Raw genomic sequence first — 19,899 nt, 5'->3', positions numbered from 1 at the left:
CACTTGATGTTCTCCTTAGTTAAATTGTCGACCCAAATACAAATAACAAGGTTTCTCATCTTATTACCTACAGGTAATAAAAACAGGAAAGTCATTTTGCAAGACGACTTTTACATGTTCGTACTGTAATGTTTGTTTCAAAACTAAACATCAGTTATGAGTTATGAGTAATAAAATTGTTTTTACAGTAACTGTTCTGCCTTGGCTAAATATCTTTTGGAATAAATATCAATAAAATTAAATATAAAACATAAGATGTCCTTAATAACTGAACGGATTATACAAAAAAATTGGAAGTCGAGGAGATCGAGGGTCTTTGCCCAGCAGTGGGATGCTTATAAAAGAATAATAAAACTATAAAATAGGTTGGCAATTTTTTATATTTCAACTCATCAATTGCACTATAATATCTATACAAAATTAACATAGTTTTACTACATTTAGTATACCTAATTTTCCCGACATGAAAATATAACATTAGCATTTTGTTTTGACAAGTGACGGCGAGTATTATTTTAACATTAGTAGTACCTACGAACGAAGCAGTTTTACATTTACCCAGCTCATGAAATGTACAACTCTTCGCAAGAAAAAATATATATTTTGTTATTACAAACTATGAGAGCGATCAACGTAAGAAACTTAAATTAAAAATACAGTCTTAATACAACATTGACTAGAGTAACATTGTGTCTACTATGACATTAATGTTAATCAATAAAGTTAAGAGTGATGAAATAAATAATAATATGTGACGTTCCACGGCAAAAGGTACCTTATGGCACTTGGCGCTTACGTCGCATAGCGCCGCAATAATAATAGCGCGCGGCGGCGGAGCGGCGTTAATAATAGCGTAAGCGCCAACGGCCATAAGGTACCTTTATCCGTGGGACGTCACATATATGTGGAACTTTTAACACTAAAGTGTCATTCAATAGAACTTGCTGACTATGTAAACAAACCGCCATACTAAAATTGACACTGAATGTCAATTTACTAGTAACTTTTGTTTACATAGTTAGCAAATTCTATTGAATGACACTTTACCCGTAACTAAAGCAGTGGAATTAGGACACAGAATTCTGCTCCATAACTAACAACATATACATTTAATTACCTGATTATTATGTACATAAACTTACGAAGTATTTGAATAACATTTAAAAATTGATATTGAATATTTGACACGTAGAATGTTTGTCGTAGGTAAATATTCCCTTATCGATAGTAGTAGGGGTGTGTGGAGGGGAAGTCTATAGCTAGAGCGGATATGTCGCTTAATCTTGTTGCCTGTTGTCCTCCTCCGCGTTGGCCTTCACTTCCTTGGGCAGAGTTGACTGAAATGTAAAACATCTGTTTAATCAACTTTTTTTTAATAATGTGTAGAATAAAAATGTGGCGATACCTATCTATGAAAATTCACCTTATTGTCGATGGTGTTTTTGCCATTATAAACGATGCACAGGCCCCGTAGACAACATGCCAATCGCTAACGCTCCGTAGCGAACGATACGCAACTGTTACTGTCGCAGTAATATGGAAAACTGATAGAGATCACACAAAGCGTTTCGTTGTCGAAGCGATAGCGATTGTCTAGGCCGGCTGATACAAATACAACCCTGCGCGACGCAGTGCGACGTAAGCGCCATCGACAATCTCTTTCATAGATGCAATTCATCGTCACAGTAGGGTATGCTTCGGTAGCTCACTGGTAGTCACTTTTTCTTTAGCATATATATAATAATATTATCTATGATATCTATTTCAGTTTACAATTTATATGTACTTATAAGTAGTGTAAAAACACGAGTCTAGTAATAAAAAACGTGATTTGTTCCCTAAAATAAATATGTAGTACGTACTTCGAAGGGCAGTAAGAACATGTTGTTATCAGATCGACGGCCAAATCGTAGGCGCATGGAGGGGGCGCGCGCCGAGCGGTCCTGCTCCTGTAAAGGGAAACTATAATTAGTGCCATTATGAACATGCATCACACTTCTAACAGGTAAGGACACCGTTTAAGTGGTGAGGGACTGGGGATTTCGTCTTCGTGGAATCCAGTGATTAGCAAATGTAAGGGTGAAAAAAAGCGGCCAAGTGCGAGTCGGACTCGCCCATGAAGGGTTCCGTATTTAGGCGATTTATGACGTATAAAAAAAAAACTACTTACTAGATCTCGTTCAAACCAATTTTCGGTGGAAGTTTACATGGTAATGTACATCATATATTTTTTTAGTTTTATCATTCTCTTATTTTAGAAGTTACAGGGGGGGGGGACACACACATATTTTACCACTTTGGAAGTGTCTCTCGCGCAAACTATTCAGTTTAGAAAAAAATGATATTAGAAACCTCACTATCATTTTTGAAGACCTATCCATAGATACCCCACACGTATGGGTTTGATGAAAAAAAATTTTTTGAGTTTCAGTTCGAAGTATGGGGTACCCCAAAATTTTATTGTTTTTTTTCTATTTTTGTGTGAAAATCTTAATGCGGTTTACAGAATACATCTACTTACCAAGTTTCAATAGTATAGTTCTTATAGTTTCGGAGAAAAGTGGCTGTGACATACGGACGGACAGACAGACGGACAGACGGACAGACGGACAGACGGACAGACGGACAGACGGACAGACAGACAGACAGACAGACATGACGAATCTATAAGGGTTCCGTTTTTTGCCATTTGGCTACGGAACCCTAAAAACATCCTCATCATCTCATACCATCGGATGTCGTGAGTGTTGTGTGTAGGCAAAGTGACAACCCTAGCGTACAAGTGAATAATCAAGATCAAGTGCGGGTAGTTCGCAAAACCCGCGCAGCAACAAGATGTTGATACAATTCCTCGCCAGTCGATAAATAAACGTAAGTCTTACGCGATTAAGTCCCGTGTTAGTTATTAAGTATGAGTGAGAATCGTGTTAGTTTAAATCAACACACAGTTTAACAAAATTAAGACCTTTTCAGTTAGCGTTTTCGGAGGAACACTATGCAACAGTAAGTAACTAGATAAGTTACCTAATGTTAGTGTTGTTCCATAAAAGTTAACTGCGTTGTGGATGTACCTTAATGCAGCTAATGTTTTTTGTTAGTAACTGCTCTTGTTTTGTCACTTTTTCATGTCTTAGCCGGAAGAACAGATGCGACGTGAAATTAAGTAACATAGCATCTAAGAGCATTTTAGCTAAAGTAGGGTTACACTTTTGTAAGGAACCTTAAAGTTAGGATTCATGAGTTTCATAACCATCAAACTTATTTTATGTAGTCTGCAATTTAAGAATGTTTATGATAGGTACAGTCAGCAGCAGAAGTTGCTAAGCGGGACAGCCGGCCTAGCCAAAGTGACAATCGCTATCACTTCGACAACGAAACGCTTTGTGGCTCTCTCTCTATCCTCGCCCGGTTAGCAAATTCTGCTGCTAACTGTACATAAGTATTTACAGACCCAATTTTCTAAATTTTCGTACTCGAATTCAATAATCATAAAGTAATATATAAACTATTTTTTTATTTATTTAACTTGAAATATATTAAATCAGAAAAAATGGCAAAAGTAGTATTACGACTTCAACTATTTAGTCCTTTCAAATTATTTGATGTATTTGAACTTAGTACATCCAAAGGCAGATTATTGTCTTGTAATATTTCAAATGTAACTGGGAATATAATTCATTCGAAATCGTCCACCTCCTCAACGTCCTCATATTGTATTCGCGTTACATAAATCAATAGAAAATGTTTCTAACGCTATTCTCCGTGGATTCTACCTTTTTCTGCGTAGGTAGTTATGCAACCGAGCAAAGAATAGGGAGTAGAGAACAATTTCTCTGTATAAATAACATCCACTGAGGTTGGAACATAAATATGAGCATCGCGAGATTTTTGTTTTTTTTCTATCATGGATTTTCGGTGCCACGTCTGATGAACCATCATTAATTATCATTTAGGCCCGAGCTGATGAAAGTACCGCGAACCGGAAAACGCAAAAGGAAAAGACCCAAGAGGGTCTGACGATCTGGTCAAGATCGCATTGTGAAGATCCCTGGGGAAGACCTATACTTAACTGTCCACTGTCCAGAAGTGGACGTCTTTCGGCTGATATGATGATGATGATGGTCACAATAGAACATTAAGTCAATTAGGGGTTAACAAAAAAAACTTCTTTATTCAGTGACCAGAGAAAAATTCACATGCATGTTTCGTCCAAAGTGCATAAATAGCATCCGTAAAAAACTTACTTGTTATAGTCTAATATTCCACAAAAGTAACAAATACTCAGCTGGTGCGCATACTTTTTTAAAGAGGACATTTCTAAAGGTAAGTAATGTTTGGGTATTATTTTCGTAGCATTAGTACCTAATCTAATCAAACTTAGAAAGTGAAATGGAAATGGAATGATTTGCAATAAAAGTAGCGAGTCATCGTAAAAGTGTCACTAGTGGCTTGTTAGAGGGCTCGTCGCGAGTTTTACGCCACATCAACATTTTACGAGACCTGTATCATAGATACGGGACATCAATCCACGTGGATTTCCAACAACAGAAAATAAAACAAGTAGATATATTAAAGGTCGTATCAAAATAAGAATAAAACTATTTCAAATTATTATAGGATTCCATTAATCTGCAATATTCTTGTTTCTGTGAAACACGAGTGGCAAATATTTAAAGTATTTTATCAGGCGAGTGAGACTGCCACAGCCACTGACTTAATATAAAAGAAATAGACACACAAAGCAGAACAAAAACGTCAAGAAATGTGGATCCCAATGACGTTTCGCACCATTTGCATTGATGATAAAAACGCTTACGTAAATTTTGAGTCAAGATAAATGTTTCGTACAGAAAAGAGCTTAATGTCGTAAGCATTAAGTGTCAAATTTGCAAACATAAGTACCAACACTGTTAAAAAATTTAGTCCGATGGCACTAAACGTAACGTATTTACGTCAAACAACGTCAAACGAGAATAATGAACGAATGGAGTCACTTTGGTACACTTTAATATGTATTACTGTTTAGGAAAACTAATTGAAGTAATAAATAAAACAAATTTAATTTAATCGGGAGCTCAAATAAAAGTAATTCGTGGTTCAAATTCAAACAAATTAAATTTTTAATTCGTAAGTAGAGTTAAACCAAGAAAAGTCTGCAGCGATTTTGATAGCCCACGCAGTGCAAGTGTTATTTACACGTCATAAATTTATAGAAGTTTGACGTTTAAAATGGCACTTGCACTGCGTGGGCCATCAAAATCGCTGCAGACTTTTCTCGGTCTGACTCTATACGTCTTTAAATACTAATTTCCTTGAAATAAATTCTACTTATTAAATAACTGTGTATTTAAGATCTACATTTCCTCATAGCACGGGTGCACGGGGAAATTTAGATACTGATTGGATTTTTTTCATAAAGTCTACCTATACTTTATAAAAAAAATCCTGTGGTTGTCACTGTGTTCCGACAGGTTTAGCATTTACAGTTAGTCGATATAAGCCCTTATTGGTGGTGTATATGTCGGAAATGGGCCGTTTTGCCTTGTTTAAAACTGCATCACCCCTATCTCTTGCTTTAATTAAATAGCAGTCCACTTTGCACGTCGCATAGGTTTTCTTGGAAATCTTCAATTTAAACATAATATTATTTCTTATGAATTCCATATAAAAATAAAAAAAAATATTGACCTCACATCGACTCATTAGAATTTTGTTCCTTGACATCCCTTCTTTGGTACTAACAAATTAATTTATTCAAAACCATAAAATTACCACCAGATTACATAAATTATGTAATGCTATCCAAAGAACTAACCGAAAGAAATACATTCCATCCTTTTTCCTTGCTTTATCATTGTTATTTTTACATATTTTAACGGCACATTTCGTAATTGTTGACAACTTCACATTTGAGCGTTTCAAACAAGACTAAACGAAAAAGTAATGCATGATCTGTTTTGACATCACTTTTGTGGGGCCATTTTTGGCGGCTGATTGGGTATCCAGTTCTTTATACTATATCAATGGCCACAGCAGTAAACTTCTTTGTTTTACTGTGTATACTTACAGGTTTTTTGGAAAAAATATCTAAATACTACCGAGAATAATATTTATTATTAACAACGTGTGACAAGTAAGGTAAACGTACTAATGCTCGACATGCTAATGCCCAATAGATGGCACTCTTCTGTCACCTCTATTGACAATGACTTAAGTTTCAAGATCACATGTACTGGGACCGCGTCGAGCACCAGTACGTTTACCTTATTTAGTTTATACTTGGGTTAGAGAATACCTCTTGTGGGAAGATATGTGGCACGGCGTGCTCCTCGGAGCGCCGGCCGAAGCGCAGGCGCACCGGCGTGCGGATCTCGCGCAGGGACAGCAGCTCCTCCATCTCGTCCAGCTGCAACAAACGTTATGTTGACTATGATGACCTGGTACCGAGGCGGGGAAATGCAGTTGTGAAATGTTCGAATTTGAAGGGCCTACCCAAAATCTTCCCAGTAAATATAATTTAGTCTGCCGCCATTTGTATGTTACATATAATCAGATATACAGTGTGTGGCCTATAACGCGGGCGAAAAATTAAAACGTAGATTCTACTCCTCAAACAATAAAACTTTTGTTCAACAACTTTTTGAAATTATGTAGTCTTAAAATTGTCCCTTTTTCAAACAAACTAAATAATATTTTCAATGTACTTTAAATTCCGTCTAATTGACATTGCCCGTCAGTCTTGTCACCGTACAGGCATAATCAATTTCGTAATATATTGCGTGTTCGATTAAATTTTAAAGTGTTTTAAAATACAAACCACTAGTTATTTTTAAAAGTCGCTGAACAAACATTGTCTAGTTTGAGGAGTAAAATCTACGTTTTAATTTTTCGCCAGCGTTATAGGCCACACACTGTATTCGTACTTCCAAGAATAATTTACTAGACTTTGATATTATCAATTTGGCACAAACTCACCGGTGTGCGGGTAAGTAGAAGAAGCAACAGCTCTTTGATCTTACCCAGCTGCTACTAATCGCGAACATTTTCTTACGTGAAAAATCTCTCATATCATAGCTAAATATCTTACAATATGATACACAGGACGAACTTTCAACAACAACAAACCCACACAATTACATCACAATTACAACCCACACAATCTAAGACACTAGTAATAATAAATAGACACTAATAACCAAGAAACCGACACGTTCAATGCTATACAGTTCACTGTGTCACTGATCATAATTAGTTCAATTGATTATTGGGTGATACTCTGATGCTAATTAATTTAATTAACCTCTTTCGGTTTGACGTAAACACAGCTGTGTCGAAATATAGGCATATTAGATAAGATAAAGATAAAAAATATGTTTATTCAAGTAGGCATAATTACAATGCGCTTATGAACATCAAATAAAGCTAGGTAGACCGGCTCCAACCCTACACCTCTGCCCCGAGAAGATTTAAATCCCCCCTCAATTGGAGGACGGTATCCCAATATGGGACCGGCAAAAAACTCGGCGGGACACATATTAAAAAAAAAATTACATCTTATAATGTATGTTGCATTACGAGAAAATAAGTAAAAAAAAATACGACCAATGTATTCCTCTCGCAGCTACATTTAGTTTCAGATTGCGAATTTAATTGTACAGTCACCAGCAAAAATATATGACTGTGGGCAGCCGTGCAAAAATATCTGATGCTCCATTAGAGGCATAAGTATATGACGACACTACCTCGGTAAAAATATGTGATGCTTTGTGGCCGGCAAAAACATCGTTACTCTGTATCCGCATAAATATCGGATCGGATCGCTTAAAAATATTTGATTACTCATAAAAATCAAAATTATGTGATGACAAAAATCTGTCTTATACTATGCAAGAATAGACACTGTTCTAAATATTGTGGCAGGATGAAATTTGGCTTCAACCGTTAAATTGACAAAGTTCAACAATCAAGCAACCCAAATCATCGAGGCTTATGCCGTACCTGATGAAATAATATTACTAGACGCAGCCTGCGATTATGGCTTACCGAGAATGAAAGGCCACAAGTAATATGATTTTAGGTGAATTATCATCACGTTCAATTCCATTAAGTTTACTGTAAACTCGCATATAAGTTACAGTAAAACTAAAGAACTTAGTTAAATGTTAGGTATACAAAAAGAAATTTTTGGTACTATTTAATATAAAACAGTACAACAACAAATGTAACAAAAATCGATATAAGAAAGCTGGGTGAAGTTATTTAGAGTAGTAGGTATAGGACCTACGAATAATATGCGGGTAAACTGGCAGTAGTTTTACTAACTTAGGGACGAAAATAAAAAGGGTAAAACCATAAAAATAGATGTAACTTTAACAACAACAACAACAACTTTAACTTGCTTTTTTTTAAAGCAAGAAGATTAGACTATACATGATTAGCGATTACTCAATAAATACACTTCCACAAACATCAGTTTACTCTATGTAAGTAATTCACCCTTAGGTATTATTAGTTAGCGAGACGCCAACCGAGACGAGCAAGTCAATAGAATGTTAAATATGTTGTTTGTTTCCATTACCACTCCACATTTCCATCGGTTACTTTGTCATTTACAACAGCAAACAACAGAAAAAACGCAAAAAAACTTATCGATGTCTCGGCCCCCAATACCACTTCGTGTCGAGACACTGGGGCCGTGGGGTCAAAGCGCACATGTTATTTTCAAAGAACTATGCAAAAAGCTCGTCGATACAACTGGTGACCGGAGAGCTGGCAGCTTTCTCTCGCAGCGCATAAGTATTGCCATTCAGCGAGAGAATGCTGCCAGCATCTTTGGCACAATGCCGCGGGGGCCTTATTTAGATGTTTTTTTTTTAAATTTAGATTAATTTAGTTTTTAATTTTATTATATGTACTTAATTTACTAATTAGGTAGGTACCTACTTATCTCCTAATGGATTGCTTTCATTTCAACACAGTCTCGCAATTACACCTATTTGTTTGCGTTGAATTTATAATAAGCATACAGATCCGACTTCAAACGTATTGCAATGCAGAAGACCCCGTATAAATCTGCCCACAATCGCATTATTATAAAAATCCGTCAGATATAATGTTGGGTAAATCCATTCAGCAGTACGAGGGTCTTGTTTATAAGTTGGTAGCAAATGGAGCAAACAATTGAATCGCTTTCAGGGAGCTTTAGCGAAACGGCATAAGGCTTTGAGGGTAAATTAAGAATAAACATTTTAAGTAATGATGTTAGATTGGAATTATATTCCTTAACACGCACCCGTTTTTTTAACATAATATTACCTATTTTACTTTTTGCTAAAATATGTTTAAGCGCAACTCACTGTTAATTAGTTTGAATATAAGTTCTTTAAAAAGGTTTAGATTAAGACCAACATAATTCAACCGCTGAGGAGTGCGAACATTATCTGTTGCGAATATTTTAATGCTTTCCGTCGGTTGCGGTTACAGTACCGCTGCACGCTGAGGGGCTACCGCGAAAACCGAATTTCCCAAACTGCGGGCATTTTTCTGTGTCACTCTAATTACGCCTTCATTGGAGTAAAAGAGAAAGATCCCCGCAATTTGCGAAATTCGGTCTTCGCGGTAGCCCCTCTGGTTGCGCGCACATACCCCGAAATTTAGGTAAAGTGTTAATTAAAAATCCCGCCAGTGTCTCGGTTTTCTGGAACTCTAAACTTTCAGTAGTCTTCTTGCTTTGAGATATCAAGTTTGTTACAATAGACATATAGGTAAGTGACTTTGAAACTTCTCTATGAATGAGACAAGTTGTGCCCTTTATCCATGTAGTAAAGATGTAACTTGGAAACTGGGCTATTAGAGCAGTATCTTCGTTTAATTTTAGCTAAATTCCCTTAAGGTATCTACTATTTTGGGTATTTCTAAGAAATTCATATCGTCGTCGTAAGGTTTGTGGAAAGTCTCAGAAAAAACTTGTTAGGAAGCATAAATACTTTGAGATTAAAGTTTAATTGTTAGTAATTCATAGGTATTAAATACACAATAAACAGTGAAATTGACGTGTTGGCACTTATTTACCGCTATTTCTCTAAAAATAAAATAGTTTTGTTTCAGTTCCAATTTAAAATTGTATTCTAAGTACTGGCAATTCCCATTGATCTGATAAGTGCACTCTATAGGTATGTATAAGCAATATATGAAGACCTATAGGCATAGGCACTACAAATGCTTCATGAAACATATCATCATAAATATAAAAAAATGCCACATAATCGTACGCTTTTACTACTTCCCTGAATACAAGGAATTGCTATGCGCATAACTGAGAGTATTTTTGTTCTGGTACCAGAAGTTCCCATTGCATGGAGTTTATTTATGAATTAAATTATTCAAATCAAATTTCGAATTTATAAGCGAACGTCAACTTTTTGTTACAGAGGAGTAAAGCGGTTATTTAATATGTAAAATTGATTGCATAATAATGTGTTCAATTCGTTACTAAACTCGCAATATTCATTAGTCGCAGCGCTCAATAACGACACGCCGAAATATCGTTAAAAAAATTATTTATATATTTACCACCACTCTTTATGTGTTTGAAGATTATGGGTATTATTTAACTTAATTTTCACCAATGTGTCTACTGTCTAGCGTACCTATAGCCCAAAGCCCAGTAGGTAGAGGGACATTGCCTATAGGATGCCGGCCCAAAAACTGAGTTCATTATTTTTAGGTAGTTGAAATATTTTTCAAATGTTATATAGGTATGTACCTAACAATCGAATAAACAGTCAGTAGCTAATACTCGTACTTATAATTTGCAAGAGTTGTAACCTCGTAAAAAATATGAAAGTTGATACCTAACTAATAAACCGAAATAAATAAAATAAATAAAAATCTCCTATCGCATAGTAAGTAAATTTCAATGATGTATGGTAAAACCCTGCATGCTAACGAGTATATACATCTAAGATGAAAGGACATTATATACTAAGAGGGCTTGGAAGGTATGATAATAACTATTACGATAATTGAATAGTTAATATGTATAATACATTATTGTTTTTCCTGCGTTCATACGGAAGAGTTTTCTTAACAAAATAAGCGAATCAATTATTTACATGCTCAGTGGCATGTCCTTGTAACATGTTTATTGATAAGTGAATCCAATTATTAGTGAAACTCTATTTATCATTTAGTATATTATGTGAAGTCATAAGATTATAAGCGAATGCCCTAATACCACACATTCCACAACCCTATTGTGTAGGTACCTACGTCAGGAAGAGTAACGGACATACCGGTGCCGATGATCGCGTGTCCACTCAGCAAATAGTGGTGCGTTCAGCACGAACGCCACTACTATTACCGGCAGAGAGATGTAACGTTACACATAGATGCTTTTACGGCGTCATGCCGGGGTACTTGCGTGCGAGTGAGTGCTCGCTCAGCGCGTCGAGTTGCGCCAGCAGTGCGTAAATCCCACCTAGCGCCTCCCAGCTAGCATTGAAGAGTTGTAATTCTACTTACTGGTGCTTGAGGCGGCATGTCGGGGTCCGAGCGCCGGCCGAAACGCAGACGGCGTGAGGGCGAGCGCACGGACTTGCGCGCGAGCGCGTGCCCGCCCAGCGCGTCGTGTTGTGCAAGCAGTGCGTACAGGCCACCTAGTGCTTCCCAGCCGCTTGCACTTTCTGCTGCTGCTGATGCTGGCGACAAAATATTGCATTATTATCGCGAGATAAATAATAAAATTCATCTAGCAAGGAATGAACAAATAAGACAGTAAAAATAAACCATTTCTATAAATTTGTATCCAGGTTGAGCAAGTTAAATTAATATCATATATATTCTAGACGTTGCACTACTCTAACCTCAGGCAAAATAAACTGTTACCTTTCATTTTACGTAATGAATAGCTTAGGCTCACAATAATGTTTTTTTTTATGATATAGGAGGCAAACGAGCAGACGGATCACCTGACGGTAAGCGATTACCGCCGACCATGGACACCCGCAACACCAGAAGGGTTGCAAGCGCGTTGCCGGCCTTTAAGATGGGAGTACTCGTACGCTCTTTTCTTGAAGGTTTGAAGGTTGGCATGAAGGTTTGATGTGAATTTGTCATATCCAAAAATTTGACGCACACGCCAAAATTATTGGTAACAACCTAGTAAACATAAACCTTGCTTATACCATTTACTCGATCTACTCAAACAGGGGGGTACCTATATCGATTATGGAGATCGCCATGAGCCTACATAATTCATTGTGTGTAACATAAATATGATAGGGGTTAACTGACGGACGGACGCCGAGCGCCGATATTCGTCACCCTTCAGGGAGATGTATGATGTATGCGACCACTTCGTTTGAATGAAAATATAGTATTTTTCTTATGTAAAATAGTGTGAGGTCCTACGTGAACAAATTAACGTTTTATGGTTATCAATTTCCTTTTCCCTTGTGGTTAAATATGTGAAATAAAAAATATTTCGACATTGTTCTTATGTGGCGGAGTGTCGAGTCAACACTAACTTTATAATAAAACCAAAATAAACAAACTAATATTGAACTCTCTAATTTCAGTGCATCGAAAAAGTTATTTCTCTTTATTCTCGTAATGTCATTCTGTACCTAGTACAAAAGAAGAGCCATGTTATTACGAAAACGAAAAAAATAAAGATTGTTAATTAATTAATCAATCAAAGCGACTCAAATATTGGTAATGCATTAAAATACATTATCAAATGGTAAGTTTTCTTGTTAAACAATAGGTAATGAATGGAGTAAAGTAACTGATCGAGCAAGTTTTATTGGTGAAGGGCTTTGGGGAACAAAACAAAAGTTCCTTGAGTCAACTATGTGCGCTTGTTAAAACTTGATCCTTGCGATCAAGCGATCATACATTAAGTATATGAACTACCATAAATATAAGTATAAAATTAATTTTGAGAATGATTTCATACGTAGTCCAGTATTCGACATAAGGCCAACTTTGGACTTTTGATCAATTATTACGATTTAAACCCTTGACGGCTCCCATGAGCCGTGGCAAAATGCCGGGACAACGCGAGGAAACCCTTAATATTATAAATACTTCGCCATTAAAGGTTCAGTTTTGTTATAGAGGTTAGTAGGTATGGGTGAGATGAAGGCAGTCAGTGAGCCGTGCGGGGCCTTCGCCGAAATGATGAACTTTGTTTACAAAAGCGACCTCATGTTACATCGTTAATTAGGCTTGGATTTAAGATCGCATGTTAAATAAAATACAAACGTCTTCCTCGTGCGTAGAACAAATATATAACAAGACATTGTATTCGATACCTAGGCCAAATTTTTTATTTTAAGTGTTTGTATTAAATAAATGTTAAATGCAATTGATAGATAAATTATTAGACCCGGTATTACAATAGTTATTTGTACAACAAGAGATCAAAGTTTGATATTTCTTCGAGTGCTTATTTTGAGTCCCGTGCAAGCGAAAGATTCTAATTTAGAATCTTGAGCGTAGTAAGGGACTCAAAAGCGCACGAGATGTAAATAAGTTTGATCTCGTGTAGTTCACAAAACTTTTCACCTCAGCAGTGAGAACCTCTATTCACTCATGTTTTCTTAAGATATACCAACAATTAAGTTTTCACCTCAGCAGCTCGAACAAGGGTACTTTGCTACTTAAAACAGTGAGCAAAATCGCATCTTGCTCATTTTGCTCACTGTTTTTAAGTAGCAAAGTACCCTTGTTCGAGCTGCTGAGGTGAAAAATAAATAGTTCAATCGTTTTCCATAATTTACAGCATTTAAATTTGGCCACCTATTTCTTTGCTTGACGGTGACATCACTAAATCATATTCAACTAATGCGTGTAGTGCGTTTTTGCGTATTGCGTGCTCGCATCAATAAAACTTATTTAAACATCTACTTAGGTCACCTTAAATTACGTAAAATAAAATAATTAATAGCCGTAAATAAAGACTAAAGCAGTTCTCACGGAAGCAAAGTATTTAAACTTCTCCCTTGGCCTCTGAGACGATCACAACAATGCTAGCTATTCGCAAGAACACGCAAAAGCAGTCACACGCAGAAGTTTCCGAGTGCTGCGTTTGTGAACATCATTAATTACAAACATTTCTGCTGCAATGTGTACTCGCTACCCTTGTGTCAACTTACCCACGTGTGTTCAACTTGAATTTGCTTAGAGACTACAATTTAACTTCATGTAGGTACCTATTGCTTGTGTTAATTTGTTTCGATTTATTAAGTGTCATCATCTTCCTCGCGTTGTCCCGGCATTTTGCCACGGCTTATGGGAGCCTGGGGTCCGCTTGGCAACTAATCCCAGTAATTGGCGTGGGCACTAGTTGTTACGAAAGCGACTGCCATCTGACTTTCCAACCCACAGGGTAAACTAGGCCCGTATTGAGATTAGTCCGGTTTGCTCACGATGTTTTCCTTCACCGAAAAGCGACTGGTAAATATCAAATGATATTTCGTACATAAGTTCCAAAAAACTCATTGGTACGAGCCGGGGTTCGAACCCGCGATTGCAAGTCGCACGCTCTTACCGCTAGATTCGATTTGTTAAGTGTATAGTACTAACGCCAAACGTTATTAAACCTAGAAGCCACAAAATCATCATAAAATAAATAATATGTATTTAAATTAACGTTAGATAATTGTAATGGTGTCAACATCGCACATTTTTACAGCAAGAAAGTATCCAGCATTGCTTTGCTAAATCCCGCGACTCGACTGAGTATTGTCCGTAGCCGTGGCTAAGGAAATTTAAAATTTATCCTGCTAGAATTTTGCTTATATTTTCGTAGCTTGAACAATACTGACTTTAACTCTCTTTTATTTTCCTATAGAAAGGAAATATATATACCTAAGTTTTATGCATTGCCTGGCATTGCAGATATTTTGGCAAAAAAGGTGAAACATAACGTTACCTAGGCGCCAAGATATAAGGTATTGCCGTACAATTACTCATAATAATGTAGTTACAAAACTTTCTGTTAATCTACTACCATTGTTAAAACTTTATCCGAGGTGATGATTGGCTTTATAGATGTTCTGTTATTATTCGTTTCGTTAGGAACAATGACTCGATTAATAAAACGTCCCTTGGGGCATTAACTGTCTTTGATTCATAATAGAATATGCAAATTAAACCATTGTTTTAGCTAAATACGTTTGTTTCGTTTTGGATTAATTGCTGAAGTTTCAGACAGTGATGGATTATTAAAATTACTATGGCTTCCTTAATGATTTAAAAGTGACATAATACTTTAATAACTCGTACCTAAGTTATACTCCTGTTAGTTATAGCCTGCTGCTGTCGTGAATATATAGACTCTCGTACACTTTCACTTACCCCCCACGATGCACAATGTACTATATCTTCATAAGGCAAATATGACTGGCAATCTCAACTGCCCCACAACGCATTACAGCCGTAGGAACTATAAGAAATGAACTACAATTTAGAGTATTAAGACTCGTACAACAATTTCCAAATTCAAACTAGGGATATAGTTATTTTCGATACAAGTGCGAAAAAGAGGAAATTCGAAACGAGTGGCGATAAATTAAAACACGACCGAAGGGGGTGTTTTAAATCGACACGAGTTGCGAATTACCTATTCGCACGTGTATCGAACAACGTTTTACAGTACATATGGCCCTTTAAACTTTTGACGTCGCACGAAAAGTGCTATTTTACGCACTAGTGCGGAAAAGTAGGCATATGTACTGTAAATAATTTTTCGGTCGTGTTTTAATTTATCGCCACTCGTTTCGAATTTCCTCTTTTTCGCACTTGTATCGAAAATAACTATTTCAGTGCATACTTATACACCTCAACTACTATGTGTAACAGCGCCGGCACTTATGTACCTGTAGCGTCACAGACGGTAAGATGCAGATTATACTTAATGAGATACGTGATTCTTAGCCAATGTGAAGATTAGCTTAGCTTGCCATGTGTTTTCGGTTATATCTTCGTAATCCTGGTGGCTTTGTGACTTATAGGGCAGCTTTACAAAGACTTTAGTTTACAAAGAAGGATGCTTCTTTATAAACTAAAGTCTAAGCCAGTTTAGGTCTTGTAGAATTGTAGATCCGCTCAAAGACTTATAAACAGGCATGCACAAAATACATAGATGCCTCGACTTTTACAAATGCGCATAATATTTTAATATATTTTTGTATAGATATTTTTCACCTTGCCAGTATATTTATCTTGAAACTCTTGTACAAAATTCAAATCTCACATCCATAAATTCGAGTTAGGTAAAGTTGTGACGATAAGTTATATTAGTGAGCAAAAATCCCAGGAGTTAATGTTAAAACTTACTAAGTTAGCTATATTTTATAGCGACAACAAGTGCCTACTTGTTTGTTTTTGCGTAAAGTGACTTAAGTGACGTTGACACACTTTACACGCTAAATAGCTGTGATTAACACTTTGCCTAGATGGGCACATTTCCCTGGGCACTTTACTCTAAGTTAGAGTTCATGAAACACCTGCAGTATACGTAATCGTACTAAATTAAATATGCATAAAAACCTACTTCTATCAATATGTACCTACCTATAGTAATAACACAAAAATCGATTCAATACTTATAATATTTGAAACAGCCCAAAAATTGCAAGCACCCAAGGGCAAGGACATATTTCCTTTCACAGGTAAGTAATTTTAAAATGATATTATGCGTACATTCATTTTAAAACAATTTTTTCAGTATTCCAAGTTGTGATTCCAATAATATACCTAAGTAATATATATATATTTGAAATGTTCCTTTTTGAAGCACGCGTTTTGCATCAATATAAATTACAAACATCGTATTTTTGGAAGTCGGTTAAGCAGGCTTTTGCGAAACTCTGCTTTCTAAAAGATATATTATCATCACAGTAGATAATTTATGTTTCAGAATAAATTACGTCATGAATTATTAAAGATTACTCACTTTTCAAAAGGATGAAACTTTACACTTAAGTGTTCTTATAAAGGCGAATATTATGAGAACATTAATAAACATGATACTGTACTTGGTGGGTATTTTAGAAAGTACCCTGCCTAACTACCAGTCCTACCTATTACCTACTTATGCGTTTATGAGAAACTTCGATATACATACTTAGATATACATATAAAATACATACAAAGAAAATATTCAGGGCCGTTCTGTATTGGAAAAAATATCTTTTCACACCACCTATTCGGAAAAGAGCTTTTTCTTCCCTGCTAGGAGGGATCAAAGTGGCACTTTTCCTGGGATGCTAGGAGGGATCAAAGTAACACTCTGTTTTCTGTTCTAGCACACTATTTTTACATTTTTTTGCACATTATTTTTTTAGCTAAAATAATCTGTTTAAGCATCGCATTGTATCAACACTAAGATTTTTTTATTTTCCTCATAATTGATGTGAAAAGCAGTATGTGTCACACGGTATCAACATTATTTCGTCTTGGGCGTTAACACTTGAATCCCTCATTACGCTCAGGATTCTACTTTAGAATCCATCGCTTCATACAGGATTCAATGTACGCCCTTGACGGAAATATATCATTTTGATCCCTTGTAACATAAACTACTATTATGTACTTACAGTCATACTGAGGAGCGAGTGCCTGTGCGGTGGAGCCGGGCAACCTACAAAGCGCAGCCAGCGCGCACGCCGCCACCACCACAATGCAGCTTCGGGACATGTCTGCAACAAACACATTCGTAAGTTCACGCCATCATTGACATTAGTTAATTGACCAGTCGGAAACCTTATTGCATCGAGATAAAGTCTACTAATGATCGGACGGTAGCCAAGAGAGTTTTCATAAATTATGACACGACCGAAGGGAGTGTTTTAAGTCGATACGAGATATGCATCGATGGCCCTTTAAATTTTCGACATAGTTGCGTAATGAGCTTTATTATCGCATTGCGGTAAAATAGCACCGTATGTACTGTAAAAATAAGTTTAGCCGAGCTTCGCTACGAAGTGCTACGCCGTAGCTCTTGGAATATTAATCTATCAGGCAGATTCGAACGTACACTGACATCAGAATGATATTTGAATCATGTTATTTAGCTATCGTGCGTCTCGCCCGCGCTAATACATGCACGGAGAAGTACGAGCGAAATGGAGGTTGACTGAATGGTATTGGTGCGAGAGGAACGCATTAATTGTGTTAATCATTTTGATGAACGTCTCCACGCACTTTCCATGCCGAGGCGAATGAAATATTTACTAAAGGATGACTCACGCTCTACCGGGCCGGGGCCGGGCCCGAGGTTCCGGCGTTTCGTTTTCTATGGATCACCGATCAGCAGTCATAGAAAAAAACCGGCCAAGTGCGAGTCGGACTCGCGCACGGAGGGTTCCGCACCGTCAACAAAAAATAGAGCAAAACAAGCAAAAAACGGTCACCCATCCAAATACTGACCCCGCCCGACGCTGCTTAACTTCGGTCAAAAATCACGTTCATTTGTTGTATGGGAGCCCCACTTAAATCTTTATTTTATTCTGTTTTTAGTATTTGTTGTTATAGCGGCAACAGAAATACATCATCTGTGAAAATTTCAACTGTCTAGCTATCACGGTTCGTGAGATACAGCCTGGTGACAGACGGACGGACGGACGGACGGACAGCGGAGTCTTAGTAATAGGGTCCCGTTTTTACCCTTTGGGTACGGAACCCTAATGACATATTGGACGGCTCGGCCCGGGCACGACTCTGTCTAGCGTTAGTCTTCCTTTATCCATCTCGCTATCTATAAGTAATTTTGAGGCGGTCTAACTAACTCTTCAATGGGTATTTATAAATGTGATCATAAATACCAACTACATATGTACTAAATTAGAAAAAAAGACATTATCATATCAAACCAGAATGGAGATATGAAACCCTTGAAATGGCAATAAAAAGTACTCTTCTGAATATGTCGTACAGGAAGCCAGACATAACGTGATGATTTTCATGAAACACCGGTATATAGGACACCCACTTACAAGACAAATCCATTATGAAATCCAGCTTTTTGTTACATAACATTTTATTATCTAGTTCAATGGCTAAGATGAAATATATCAAAATAAATTGAGGAATTTCTTATTTAAAAACCTTTTTTGTATATTTTGTTAACAGAGTTTTGAATAGGAAATATGTTAATGCGTAACTCATGTCTTTTCTGAATTGTTAATTCTTAGTATTATTTACCCAATAAATACATTAAAATATAGTAAATACTCGTATAACGACGAAATTGAGTAATGGATCTATAAACGCAGAAAACGCCAAGAGTTGCGCAGATTCAGTGAATTTTCATACACATAGGTATATTCATATTATTCATGCAACTTGACATAATACCAACATCGCTGTTACCAACAGTCAAATATCGTTCAGTCCGGCCTAAATTTTGGACTGAATTGAACAGAACTAAGAAAGGGAGTGTCATTATAAACGTAAAGTTTTCACAAAAAAATTACATAAATGATGACATTGCCACACTTTGTCATAAATGCATAATAATGTCCTATGGGACATATATGGCGGATATGTCCGCCAGGACATCACCCACCATTGAGATGCACACAGTCAATCGTTTTACTCTTGAATTTGCCACGCCTACTAAATGCTTCGCAGAACGTAAACAAGTAAAGTGTGTAGTCGGGGTTCTTTTTTACGAGTTTCGCCTAAATATTTGAGTTTTTTTTCGGCCTTGTTATTTCCATTACCGATCTTGTACAATTCATCTTTGTTGAACTTTAAAGACTTTAATTTCAAAGGGACAAACAAAATAAACCGCCAAGTTTGCTGTTATTCTATTTATAAGTCGTATTCTACTTTAAGTACCCACAGTACCAACGCATCCGCCTACGAGATTACAAGTGAGAAGTAGGT

The 19,899-nt window shown here is 36.6% G+C and overlaps 1 protein-coding gene across 1 annotated transcript; it reads right to left on the bottom strand.

Moving 5' to 3' along the window:
* Nucleotides 1-1,050: 1,050 nt before the first annotated feature.
* On the bottom strand, nt 1,051-17,724 carry LOC134649633 (short neuropeptide F). Its single transcript, XM_063504471.1, has 5 exons — nt 17,607-17,724; nt 11,524-11,699; nt 6,296-6,406; nt 1,863-1,949; nt 1,051-1,337 (listed from the first exon to the last, which is right to left on the bottom strand). The coding sequence occupies exons 1-5, from the start codon at nt 17,704-17,706 to the stop codon at nt 1,278-1,280; spliced, it is 534 nt and encodes a 177-aa protein (XP_063360541.1). The 5' UTR covers nt 17,707-17,724; the 3' UTR covers nt 1,051-1,277.
* Nucleotides 17,725-19,899: the final 2,175 nt, after the last annotated feature.

Source organism: Cydia amplana, chromosome 7, assembly GCF_948474715.1.
Source record: "Cydia amplana chromosome 7, ilCydAmpl1.1, whole genome shotgun sequence".
Lineage (NCBI taxonomy): Eukaryota > Metazoa > Arthropoda > Insecta > Lepidoptera > Tortricidae > Cydia > Cydia amplana.
Note: the sequence above shows the minus strand (reverse complement) of the source record. Positions and strands in the feature narration are given on the sequence as shown.

What these genes read in the sequence shown, in the direction of transcription:
- LOC134649633 (XM_063504471.1), bottom strand. Translation starts at nt 17,706, where the DNA reads ATGTCCCGAAGCTGCATTGTGGTGGTGGCGGCGTGCGCGCTGGCTGCG. An exon ending in ACTCGCTCCTCAGTATGACT is followed by an intron (nt 11,700 to 17,606) that starts GTAAGTACATAA and finishes TTTTGTCGCCAG; the next exon opens with CATCAGCAGCAGCAGAAAGT. An exon ending in ACATGCCGCCTCAAGCACCA is followed by an intron (nt 6,407 to 11,523) that starts GTAAGTAGAATT and finishes CGTTTGTTGCAG; the next exon opens with CTGGACGAGATGGAGGAGCT.